The sequence below is a fragment of the Kogia breviceps genome, chromosome 15 (assembly GCF_026419965.1).
Source record: "Kogia breviceps isolate mKogBre1 chromosome 15, mKogBre1 haplotype 1, whole genome shotgun sequence".
NCBI lineage: Eukaryota > Metazoa > Chordata > Mammalia > Artiodactyla > Physeteridae > Kogia > Kogia breviceps.
Window position 1 is genome coordinate 81,714,938 of NC_081324.1, and position 13,698 is coordinate 81,728,635.

Consider the following 13,698-nt stretch of genomic DNA (forward strand, 5'->3'; position numbering starts at 1 on the left):
AAAGACATAAAAATGTTAAACTTTGTACACTTTTAGTCCTGAATTAAAGCCATTTTGATTTTAAGTATGTTTAACTTACAAAATGTATTTTATAATTTCTACTAATTTTGATGAAAAAGCAGCCAATTTCAGCTCCTCCAGCACTTCCTAGCTGACTGCTGGACATGTTTGTATCTCTTCCTGCTGCTGGAATCATGTTATTAGAAGCACAGATTGCTTTTCAAAATAGAAATATCTGGGTCATGCGGAAATCACTCAGAAACAGAGCAACAGGAATAACATATTTAGTATGTTCTTATAATGTTACTATTGATTATATTTGGGGTTGGTTCTATCATCTTCTATTATCCATTCTATTTTTTATATCCTTTTCATTTTTTTAATCTTTTTAGATTTCTTTCATTTTTGTCCTTCTGTTGATTTGTTAGTCTTGCCTCTATTTCTGTCATTTAGTGTTTACCCTAGGAAATAGCAACATACTTACCAGTGTATCTACATCTGGAGCTAGCCAGTAACTTTACCATGCTCCTGGGTGACAGAGGCCTGCACATCACTTAGATTGCTTACCCCTGCCCCCCATCTAGAGTTTCCCTTAGTGTGAGTCTGCTGGTGAAGAATTCTGGTTTTGTTTGTCTGAAAATATTTGACTTTGATTCTTTAATTACTGTATATTTTCTCCAGGTTTAGAATTCTAGGTTGCCAGTAATTTCAGCACATGAAGCTGTCATCTCACTGTTTTCTGGCCTCCACTAACTGTTGTGAAGTCAGCAGTAGGCTGTCACTCTTTAAAGGTAGTGCATTTTTTTTTTTTTTTTTTGCCCTTTGTTGCTTTTAAGATTTTCTCTATCTTTGCTTCTCTGCAGTTCACTATACTATTTCTAGGGCCAGATTTCTTCTTATTTACACTTTTTGTGATTTGTTAGGATTCTTGCATCTGGATTATCACTTCTAGAAAATTCTCAGCCATTTCCTCTTCAAATAATATCTCTCTCATACTCCTGTCTTCGGAAACTATGATAAAATGTATATTTGACTTTGTCACCTTTCTCAGTCTATCTTCCAGGTATTTTTACCTTTCTTCTGTTATTTTCTAGCTTTTTTTCCCTTTCTCTGCTGCATTCTGCTGTATTTTCTTTTCATCTGTCTTCCACTTCATTTGTTATTTTGCAGTGTCCACTCTGATACCACGTCCATCCATCCATCCATTAAGTTTTTAGTTTTGGTTATTGTACTTTTCATTTCTAGGGTTCCATTTAACTTCCCTCTGCTATGTTCCTTTTTTTTTTGGCTGTGCTGCAGCATATGGGATCTTAGTTCCCAGACCAGGGATCAAACCTGTGCCCCCTGCAGTGGAAGCATGGAGTCTTAACCACTGGACTGCCAGGGAAGTCCCTATGTTAATTTCTTTTTTATTTTAAGATTTTTTTTGATATGGACCATTTTTTAAAGTCTTTATTGAATTTGTTACAATGTTGCTTCTGTTTTATGTTTTGTTTTTTTTGGCCGTGAGGCATGTGGGATCTTAGCTCCCCAACGAGGGATCAAACCTGCACCCCCTGCATTGGAAGGTGAAGTCTCAACCACTGGACTGCCAGGGAAGTCCCCCTATGTTCACTTTTAGTAATTCCTGTGTACTGCAGATTTTCGTCTGTTTTTCTTTAAGCAAAGTAAGCATGAATGTGTTCTTTTGATTTATTTATTTTTGGCTGCGTCAGATCTTAGCTGTGGCATGCGGGATCTTTCGTTGCAGTGCACGAGCTTCTCTCTAATTGTGGTGTATGGGTTTCCTCTTCTCTAGTTGTGGTGCACAGGCTCCAGGGCATGTGGGCTCTGTAGTTGTGGTGCTTGGGTTCCAGAGACGATGGGCTCTGTAGTTTGCAGCATGCAGGCTCTTTAGTTGAGGCACGGAAGCTTAGTAGTTGTGGCATGCAGGCTTAGTTGCCCTGCGGCATGTGGGACCTTAGTTCCCTGACCAGGGATCCAACCCGTGTCCACTGCATTGGAAGACGGATTCTTTACCACTGGACCACCAAGGAAGTCCCAGTATGAATGTTTTATATCTAATACTTCCCATACGTGAAGTCTGTATGGATCTGTAATGTGTGTTTCTGTAGGCTCTCACTCATGGTACCTTGTTTTCTTATGTACTTACTTGGTTGCCTTCTACTGTGTGCTGCTTTGAAAAATAATTGTGTGGTTCTCCTATGACGTAAAATGAAGGTGCCTTCCCCCCAGACAGGATTTACATTTATTTCTGCTTGGTGCTTAGGAGTACTGTCAGTGACTTTAAATTCATGCCTTGAGGTTTCATAGGTCACCACTAGGATAAGAGTTTGGGCTGCAGATATTTTCCTGGTTCTGCTCAGCACAAAGGCAATGCTGCCTGCAGTTCTTTTGAGTTTGGGGGAAGGTTTGCTTGTACCCTGTGGTGTTAGCCCTTCAGGGGTCACAGCTTAATGTCCTTTGAGACTTCCCACTTTTGGTGGGCCCTGGATTTGACTTTGCCTTTTTTGCTCTGTGAGCCCTCAAAACCCCTGCTTGCTTTCACAGCTTAGTTTATTTGGATAGGTAGATGCCACTAGCAGAAAAGTTGACCTCTCCTAGTGGGTATTCTGATGATCTCTCTTGCTTTCTCTTAGATTTTTGCCTGGAAATTCTGGACCACCTTATAGTTCTTTGATGCTTCTATAAGGATTTTTTAAAAATTTGGTGAGTGGCCGAGATGGTGGAATAAGAAGACCCTGAGCTCATCTCCTTCCATGGGCACACCAAAACTACAACTATTTATACACAGCAGCTATTGATGAGAATGACATGAAGACTAGCAGAAAAGATCTTCTGCAACTAAAGATAAAATGAAGGAACCATGAGACAAGTAGGAAGGATGGAGACACAGTATAGTCAAGACCTATACCCCCAGGTAGGCGAACCACAAATGGGAGGATAATTACAATTAGAGAGGTTCTCCCCAAGGAGTAAAGGGGTCTGAGCCCCACATTGGGCTCCCTTGCCAAGGGACATAACACTAAGAAAACGAGTCCCCAAAACATTTGGCTTCAAAGGTCAGTGGGTGCTTTTAAAGGGCACACTCAAAATCATGAAACCAGCTTTACAGTGGAAGAATGGATAAAGGAGATGTGGTATGTATCCATCCATGTTGTTGCAAATGGCAAGATTTCATTCATTTTTATGGCTGAGTCATATATATATATATATATATATAGAATGCTTTTAGACTTATGGAAAAATTAAGCAAATAGTACAGAGGGTTCTCATATACCCCAGACCCAGATTCCTGTTATTAACATTTTTTAACAATATGGTACATTTTTAATGATACTTATACATGATTATTAACTAAAGTCCATAATTTATTCAGATTTCATTAGTTTTTTCCTATTTCTATTTCAGGATCCCATTAGGATATCGTATTACATTTAGTCATTATGTGTTCTTAGGCTTCTCTTGGCTGTGAAAGTTTCTCAGACTTTCCTTCTTTTTGATGACCTCAACAGTTTTAAGGACCATTGGTCAGGGATTTTGCAGAATGTCTTTGGGGATTTTGTCAGATATTTTTCCTTTGATGAGACTGAGGTTATGTGTTTTGGGAGGAAGACCACAAGTAAAACGTCATCCTCTTCACTTCATATCAAGGTTACGTGCTCTCAGGATGACATCACTTAGCTGAAGTAGGGTCTGTCAGTTTTTCCCCTGTCTACATTATGTGTACTCTTTTTTTGGGGTGGGGGTGGGGGGCTGCATTGGGCCTTTGCTACGCACAGGCTTTCTCTAGTTGCGGTGAGTGGGGGGCTGCTCTCCGTTGTGATGTGTGGGCTTCTCATTGTGGTGGCTTCTCGTTGCAGAGCACGGGCTCTAGATGCTTGGGCTTCAGTAGTTGCAACATGTGGGCTCAGTAATTGTGGTGCATGGGCTTAGTTGCTCCGCAGCAGGTGGCATCTTCCTGGACCAGGGATCGAACGCACATCCCCTGCATTGGCAGGCGGATTTTTAACCACTGCACCACCAGAGACGTCCCCGTATGTACTCTTTGGAAGGAAGTCATTATGTGATTTAAGCTCAGCCTTAAAGAACTTCACCTCTGTAATGGCAGATTGCCTGTAGGAATTACTTGGATTTCTTCTACAAGGGAGATTTCTGTTTTCTCCCATTTATTTATATCAATATGAACTCATGGATATTTATTTTATACTTTGGATTATAATTCACCACTACTTTATTTTATTGCTCTAATTGTTCCAGCTTTGGCCATTCAAAGCTTCTTCACTTGGCTCCTGTGTCCCCTTGACATAACTTCATCTCCTTGATCATTGTTTTTGTGTTTGAGCACTTCCTTACTTTCTGGCACTAGTGTTTTCCAGGCATTTGTACATTTTCTGCCTCAGTTCTAGAATCAGCCATTTCTCCGAGGAGACCTGATTCCTTTAATTGGAGAATGGCATCAGAAACCTAAACTAGGAGCTAAGTGTGCTCATTGCCACTGGAGTGTCCTTGCTTCTTGGCCCACTCAGTTGACAGTGCAATACATGTGTATATACACATAACTAGAAATATTTCTATATGGAATTGTCTGTATCGATATTAAGCTAAACATAATTTATCCTGGTGTTTCCAACTGTAATTCACTGCCACATGGATCATTCTAGCCGTCTTCCCTTGCTTATACAGTGAGAAAACTGGCTACCACCATCTGCCATCTGTATCACAGCATTTTCAGTTATTCTCAGCAACCATCATTACTGAAAACTTCCTCGTTTTTTAAAAGAAATGGTAGAATATTATTTAGCCTCTACATGTTCATGTGTTTGCAGGGGTTTTTTTTGTTTCTGTTTTTTTTTTCTTATACTTGATTTCTAGTATCACAGCATTGTGGTCAGAAAAGATGCTTGCTATGATTTCAATTTTCTTAAATTTACCAATCCCAGTTTATGACTATCCTGGAGAATGTTCCATATGTACTTGAAAAGAATGTGTATTCTGCTCCTTTTGGATGGGATGTTTTATATATATATTCCATTTGTTCTAATGTGTCATTCAAGGCCAGTGTTTTCTGTCTGGATGATATGTCCATTGATCTAAGTGGTGTGTTAAAGTCCCCTACTAATATTGTGTTACTGTCAATTTCTCCCTTTATGTCTGTTAATATTTGTTTTATGTATTTAGGTGCTCCTGTGTTGGGTGAATATATATACACACTTATGTCTTCTCTAGATTGATCCCTTGATCACTATGTAATGTCCTTTGCCTCCTGTTAAAGTCTTTGTTTCAAAATGAATTTTGTCTGACACAAGTATTGCAACTCCAGCTTTCTTTTCATTTCCCTTTGCATAGAATGCCTTTTTCCATCCTCTCACTTTCAGTATGCCTTTTGATCTGAAATGAGTCTCTTGAAGGCAGCATATGTTTGGGTCTTCTGTTTGTATCCATTCAGTCACTCTATGTCTTGGAGCATTTAGTCCATTTACATTTAAAGTAATTATTGATAGGTATGTACTTATTGCCATTAAAAAAATAAATATTTATTTATGCAGCCTGATGCAGCCATCAGGTCTTCGTTGCTGTGTGTGGGCTTTCTCTAGTTGCGGTGAGCAGGGGCTACTCTTCATTGTGGCGCGCGGGCTTCTCATTGCGGTGGCTTCTCTTGTTGCAGAGCACAGGTTCTAGGTGCGCGGGCTTCAGTAGTTGTGGCTCACGGGCTCTAGAGCACAGGCTCAGTAGTTGTGGCTCATGGGCTTAGTTGCTCCGCGGCATGTGGGATCTTCCCGGATCAGGGCTCGAACCTGGGTCCCCTGCATTGGCAGGTGGATTCTTGACCACTGCGCCACCAGGGAAGTCCCACTTATTGCCATTTTGTTAATTGTTTTAGGGGTTGTTTTTGTAGTTATTTTTTTCTCCCTTTCTTCTTTTGTTCTCTTCCCTTGTGGGGAATATACTACTAAACAAGCAGTGGATCACTGAAGAAATCAAAGAAGAAATTTTAAAAATACTTGAAGACAAATAAAAGCAAAAACAGAACGATTCAAAATCTGTGGGATGCAGCAAAAGCAGTTCTAAGAGGGAAATTTAATAGTGATCCAAGCCTAGCTCAGGAAACATGAAAAATCTCAAACAACTTAACTTTACATCTAAAAGAACTAGAAATAGAAGAACAAACAAAGCCCAAAGTTAGTAGAAAGAAAGAAACCATAAAGATTAGAGCAGAAAAAAAGACTAAGAAAACAATAGGAAGGATCAAAAAAACTAAGAACTGATTCTTTGAAAAATAAACAAAATTGATAAACCTTTAGCCAGACTCATCAAGAAAAAGAGAGAGGGCCCAAATCAATAAAATCAGAAATGAAGGGCTTCCCTGGTGGTGCAAGCGTTAAGAATCTGCTTACCTAATGCAGGGGACTCGGGTTCGAGCCCTGGTCTGGGAAGATCCCACATGTCGTGGAGCAACTAAGCCTGTGCACCACAACTGCTGAGCCTGTGATCTAGATCTCACAAACCACAACTACTGAGCCCTCGTGCCACAACTACTGAAGCCCGTGTGCCTAGAGCCTGTGCTCCGCAACGAGAAGCCACCACAATGAGAAGCATGTGCACTGCAACAAAGAGTAGCCCCTGCTCACCACAACTAGAGAAAGCCTGCCTGCAGCAACGAAGACCCAATGCAGCCAAAAAAAAAAAAAGAAATGAAAAAGAAGTCACAACCAACACCCCAGAAATACAAAGGATCATAAGAGACTACTACAAATAACTACATGCCAATAGAATGGACAACCTAGAAGAAATGAACAAAGTCCTAGAAATGTACACTCTTCCAAGACTGAACCAGGAGGAAATAGGAAATACATAAACAGACCATTAATGAAGTTCAATCAGCAATAAAACAACTTCCCAAAAACAAAAGTGTAGGACCAGGTGGCTTCACAGATGAATTCTGTACATTTAGAGAAGAATTAACACCTATCTTAACTATTTCAAGAAATTGCAGAGGAAGAAATGTTTTCAAACTCATTCTACAATGCCAGAATCACTCTGATACCAAAACCAGACAGAGATATCACAGAAAAAGAAAATTAGTGGCTAGTATCACTGCTGAACATAGATGCAAAATCCTCAAGAAAATATTAGCAAACCAAATTCAGCAATACATAAAAAGGATCAAGTGGGATTTATCTCAGGGATGCAAGGATAGTTCAATATCTGCAAATGAGTGTTATATACCACATTAACAAATTGAAGAATAAAAGCCAGATGATCATATAAATAGATGGAGAAAAAGCTTTTGACAAGATTCAACATCCATTTATGATAAAAACTCTCAACAAAGTACATATAGAGGAACATACGTCAACATAGTACAGGCCATATGCTCGCTGCAACCAGAGAAAGCCCGCGCACAGCAACAAAGACCCAATGCAGCCAAAAATAAAAAATAAATTTATTGTTTACAGGTGACATGATACTATACATAGAAAATCCACAAGATGCCACCAAAAAATTATTAGAGCTCATCAATCAATTTGGTAATGTTGCAGGATACAAAATTAATATACAGAAACCTGTTGAATTTCTATACACTAACAATGAAGTATCAGAAAAAGAAATTAAGAAAACAATCCCATTTATAATCACATCAGAAAGAGTAAAATACCTAGGAATAAATCTAAGGAGGTAAAAGGCCTGTACTCTGAAAACGATAAGACACTCATGAAAGAAGCTGAAGAAGACAGAAATGGAAGAAAGATATACTAAAGAACTGGAAGAATACTGTTAAAATGACCATACTATCCCACGCAATCTGCAGATTCAGTGCAATCCCTATCAAAATACCAGTGGCATTTTTCACACATCTAGAGCAAATAACTCTAAAATTTGTATGGAAACACAAAAGACCCTAAATAGCCAAAACAATCTTGAGAAAGAAGAACAAAGCTGAAGCTATGTTCCCTGATTTCAAACTATACTACAAAGCTACAGTCATCAAAATAGCATGGTACTAGCCCCAAAAAAGGTATATAGAAAAATGGAAAAGAATAGAGAACCCAAATGAGCCCACGATTATATGTGCAATTAATTATGATAAAGGAGGCAAGAATACACAATGTAGAAAAGACAGTCTCTTCAGTAAATAGTTTTGGGAAAACTGGACAGCTACAGGCAAAAGAGTCAAACTGGACTACTCTCACACCATGCACAAAAATAAAGTAAAAATGGATTAAAGACTTAAATGTAAGACCTGAAACCATAAAACTTCTAGGAGATGTAGGCAGTATGCTCTTTGACATTGGTCTTAGTATTATTTTTTCGGATCTGTCTCCTCAAGCAAAGGAAACAAAGCAAAAACAAACAAATGTGACTACATCAAACTAAAAAGCTTTTGCACATCAAAAAGGAAACTATCAACAAAATGAAAAGGCCACGTACTAAATGGGAGAAGATATTTGCAAATGATACATATGACAAGGGGTTAATATCCAAAATATACAACTCAGCATCAAAAAACCTGATTAAAGAATGGGCATATGATCTGAATACAGTTTTCCAAAGACATACACAGATGGCCAACAGGTACATAAAAAGATGCTCAACATCACAGTCGGGGAAATGCAAACCAGAGCCACAGTTAGCTGTATTACCTTACACCTGTCAGAATGACTTATCAAAATGACAACAGGGGCTTCCCTGGTGGCACAGTGGTTGGGAGTCCGCCTGCTGATGCAGAGGACACGGGTTTGTGCCCCAGTCCGGGAGGATCCCACATGCCGCGAAGCGGCTGGGCCCATGAGCCATGGCCGCTGAGCCTGCGCGTCCGGAGCCCGTGCTCCGCAACGGGAGAGGCCACAACAGTGAGAGGCCTGTATACCGCAAAAAAAAAAAAAAAAAAAAAGACAACAAATCACAAGTGGTGGGGAGGGTGTGGAGAAAAGGGAGCCCTCGTGCACTGCTGGTGGGAAAGTAAATTGGCATGGCCACTAAACAGTATGGAGGTTCCTCAAAAAAAAAAATAGAGCTACCTCGTGACCTAGTAATTCCACTCCTGTGTATTTTAGAAAAGATACATGCACCCCAGTGTTCATTGCAGCTTTACAATAGCCAAGACATGGAAGCAACCCAAGTGCCCATCAGTAGATGAATGGATAAAGGTGTGGACCATAGCAATGGAACATTACTCAGCCATGATGAAAATTTGCCCTTTATGACAACCTGGATGGATCTGCACTTGAAAATTTCACTGGGCAGAAAATGTGTATTGGACGTCATTCCTTGCTGGCTCATAGATCTAACCTTGGGTTTTCTGAAGGCTGCGTAATACTCCATGGTAAGAATGTTCTTTGCTTATTTAACAGCTGGCTTGTTTATTGATGGGCATACAGGTTATTTTCAATCTTTTGCTAACAACAGTGCAGCAGGATTTTATGTTTGGCTTTGTAAACATGTGGGGGGGATTTCACCAAAGTGCTTGATCAAAGGGTATGGATGTTTAAAAATGTCATATTGTCAGATTGTCCTCTAGAGATTGGGCGAATTTATATTTTCACCATCAGCATGAGCTGTTTCCTAATGCCAGCTGCAAAGGAGAGATTAAACATTTATCTTTGTTAGTATGTTTAGAGAATATGCTCTTTGTTATATGCATAGCACATCTATTTTACTAACTCCAGAGAGGTGTATGCTATTCCAAAAATTTTACATTTTTATGTAGTCAGTTTATCACTCTCCTGGGATTTTGTGTCATGCTTAGAAAGTCTTCTCAGCTTCCATGTTTTCTCATGGTACTTTTATGATTAAAAAAAAAAAATCTCAGATTTGCAAAAGGCATAATGAACCCCTATATACATGGTACCCAAGCATTACTTACAGAAGTGAAACTGCTCTCCCTCCCTCTTGAACTAACCACTATCCACCTACTCACTTCCTATCCCTGTGGCTGGTGTCTGCGAACTTGTTACTTATGTTTGCTCCTAGTCCACAGAGGTGAGGCGCTTGCACTGTGAATCCACCACATGGTTGTTTAGCTGACTGTGAGCTGGACTTTCTCATCAAAGAAGCTAGTGCACATGCCTTGGCGCAGACAGGCACTGGCCCTAGGGCCAGGTTAAAGAGTATGATATGGTCATGGAATTCCCTGGCCGTCCAGTGGTTAAGACTCTGCACTTCCACTGCAGGGGGCACACCACAGGTTGGACCCCTGGTCAGGGAACTAGATCCTGCATGCTGTGCAGTGCAGCCAAGAAAAAAAAAAAAAGACTGATATGGTTTTATTTTGCATATTTTAAACTTGATATGCACTGTACTTGGTGGCAGTGTGCAGGGAGGTTTATCTGCTGATGCCTGGTTTGTTTATTCATTTTCACTGATGCAGAGTGATTTCAACATGCCTTAAATATACTTACCCATTTTCCTGTTGTTGGTCATTTAGGTTGGTGCTTTTCTTTTGCAAACATCCGGGTATGGCTCTTCCAGCACTTGTGAGGAATTCCCTAAGGTAAGGAGGATCTGCCAGGTTGTATGTTAAGAGCATCTGTAAATGTACCAGATGATGATACCCAATTGCTCTACAATGTTAAGGATGGCCCATTGTCCACATCCTTGGTATCAGAAGACCCGTTTTTTTGTCAATTGATGGGCATGAAATGGTATCTCATTGTGAATTTGCTAGTGAGATTGAACATCTTATATTTACAAATTTTGTTTATATCATTTAGCCATTTTTCTTTTGGGGGTATAACTTCATTTTTCAAATCTTCTGATCCATTTGCAGTCGATTGGGTGTGAGGGATACAGCCATATTTTTTTTCAGAATAACAAGTGACATAATGGATAACCCAACTTTTTCCTACTAAGCTAAAATGCCACCTTTCTCAAATACATTTAATAACTATAGGTTTTATACCTGAGGTTTGTACCCTTCCTTGCTACTCTTGCATTTTCTTCATTTTTATTAGAATCAGTCTGATTAAAACACTTGTTGGTATTTTCATATATTATTAATAATGTATGATGTGTGTATCATTCATACTAAGATATTAATTCCCCCTGAATTATTAAACTTTCCTAAAAATAAGGTGTTCTCATTGATCCAGTATGACCATTGTTCCTTGCTGTTCACTCCTAGGCATTTTCCTTCTCTTGTCTGACTATAGTGACTCTCCAGAACAGTGCTAAGTTGTGGGCAGTAGTGGACGGTGAGTGTAATTCTGGGATGCAATACTTCTGGCTTGTTTTTCATTATGTCAAAGAAAAATTATGGGTACTCAAGTTTTTTTTTCCTTTACAGAATGGATGTTAAAATTTATCAGATATTTTCCCCATGTATATAGATTTCAGTTCCCTTTTTTTTGGGGGGGGGGGCTCCTTTCTCTTTTTTTAAAATTGGAGTATAGTTGGTTTACTCAGCTCTTTTCTGTATCAACTGTGGGAATGTAAAATTTTACATTTTGCATCTGAGTAGTATTACAAGTATCTCTCCATCACTGTAGTCTCCAAGCTGCTGACAACTTTTAAATCATGTTAATTATCTCTGAAAACCCCACTCACGACACACTCTTTTTCTCATACTTGAGGGGAGACAGTGGAACCAGGGCAGGAATATTTTATGGATCTCATGTCACACAACCAGACCTTCTACCACTCTGCTCTCCTATGCAGAAAGTCAACAGGAACTTTGTCCGTTTTAGCACAGCTGCTCAGGGCGCAGGGCTGGAGGCCCTCAGTGCACATCACCCACCCCTCCTGCAGGAGAACAGTCAACACCACACTGTGAACTTATCGTAGAATAGATTTATTTACCTGAAACCATGTCTGTGCAATGCCTGTTACCAGCACAGAACAAACTGCTTTCTATTTACAGTCTAAGTCAAACATGCGTTGTGATAAATTGACGTTTAGCATTTTATTGATATAAATGCATCACAATATTCGTATTGCACCAACATCTGTCTACTGCTTCTGATTTCATTAAATAAGTTACATTTAATACAGTGCAAAATAGCTGCACACTCAAAAAATAACCGAAGTTATGAACTGGAAGCCTACATTTTTAACCATTCAACACCTGTAATGTTTTCAATAAATTTATAAATAAGCAAACTGTACAGGGCCAATTAAAAAGTAGCATGTTTCAATGACACCATAGAGAAAACTGGCTACTTACAACTGAAGGCATGCATTACAACTGAATATTGTACATTTATTTAAGCTGTGACATTTTGCACAGAGAAATATGGAGACTTGGCTGATGGCTTCTAAGTTCTTGGATAAGGTTTCAGAACCTCATTCTTCTTGCAGCAAAGAAACCAAATTTCTCTGGAGAGGCTTTCTGATTCATTAAGCTAAACTGTACATTTGTAATTATTTTGATTTAAAAGCTAAAAACCCCACTGGTAATACACGTTTCCTCCACATAACACACAATGAGTTGGGGAGTTTTTTCTAATTTCCTTTTTCCCCCAACATCAGTCATGCAGAGGGCTGGTAGATGTGTTGCTAAAAAACGCACATGCACGCAACTGAACACCCTTAAATTTCTGCAAAATGGTTTAGGAAGCGGTTACTCCAGTATTGCTGAAAAGGAAAGAGAGAGGAAATCAGCTTTATGAAATATGGGGGGAGGAAATGTTAGAATAACTAACAAGATTAATAGTGACAGATGAAAAGGAATATTCGGTTTGATCTTTTAAGATTAAGACTAGCATTTCTGATCAACTGTCCCTGAGGGGTTGCCCACACAGGGCAGGATCCAGAAGCACTGGCTCAGCAACACAGGCCCCTCATGTCACCTGGCTACAGAGAACCCCACCAGGCAGACACTTAAATCGCTTCAGGTATAAGAAAAGTTGAGAAGAAGCCCTCGGTTAGCAGTGCAGAGGGTAAGGAAGGCGAAGCAGAGTGAGCAGCATGGTAATCAGCGCCGAGCCCCTCTCCTTCCTTCCCGGGGGGCCAGCCTCTGGGTTGCACCCAGTCCTAGAAGGGGGACTGCTTATCACTGTTCCCTTTCAAGGAAAAAGGCCGCAGATTACCCTCACATGCAGGGTGGTGGTTTTGACACAATTTGGTGCATCCGCACTGCAGACACAACAAGCTTGGCAGACACTGAGCTAATAACGCTTCTGGTCGTGGATATTCCTGAGGTCTGCCCACCACACAGACATTCAGGGGCCCGAGGCCCCAGTTTGAGGGCAATGTGGCAGCCGCTGCTTGTGAGGGAAGGTGGCAGTTGCCCTGCTTGTCTCTGAGCTCCTGCAGCTTTCCCTACCCAACGTGTCACCTGCACTGTGCAGCTGCAGAATGAGCTGCTGGCACAGTACCCCACTTAGGAGACGTGTAGGACTGCCATCTCCTGGGCAAAGGGTGAAGCTCTACTAAAGAGGTCAGTCTGGCCATGGGGTGGCAAAAAAAAACCCAGAACACTGATGGGATGGGCCTTCGGCCCACTTGCCGGTTGAGAAAGAACCTGGAGCAAGTTTCAGGCAAGAGCTGCCTGAGAGCATGTAACATGATGGGTCTGAGGATGGTGCCGTCCTATCCAGCTACTGATGGCGGCAGAAGCAGAGAGGCCAACAGTGCCTTCCTGCGGATACTTGGTGAGGATGGGGCTGGGTACCTGCTGCTCCCTATAGGACAGAGGCCAGGGATGTGCCCACAGCAGCAGTAACTACAGAGGAGGTGCCAATGCAGACGTTTTTTGGC

General features: G+C 40.5%; 1 protein-coding gene across 4 annotated transcripts in view; it reads right to left on the reverse strand.

Annotated features, from left to right (window-relative positions):
* Positions 1–11,775: 11,775 nt before the first annotated feature.
* The window catches only part of ATP2A2 (ATPase sarcoplasmic/endoplasmic reticulum Ca2+ transporting 2), a 63,461-nt gene continuing 61,538 nt past the window's right edge, over positions 11,776–13,698 (reverse strand). For all 4 annotated transcript variants that reach the window (XR_010837038.1, XR_010837039.1, XM_059039551.2 and 1 more), the window contains one exon: positions 11,776–12,573. Coding sequence is in view for 2 of the 4 variants with exons in the window: in XM_059039551.2 (XP_058895534.1) it covers positions 12,560–12,573 (14 nt within the window). In the remaining 2 variants the exon portion in view is untranslated. The remainder of the gene's footprint in view (positions 12,574–13,698) is intronic.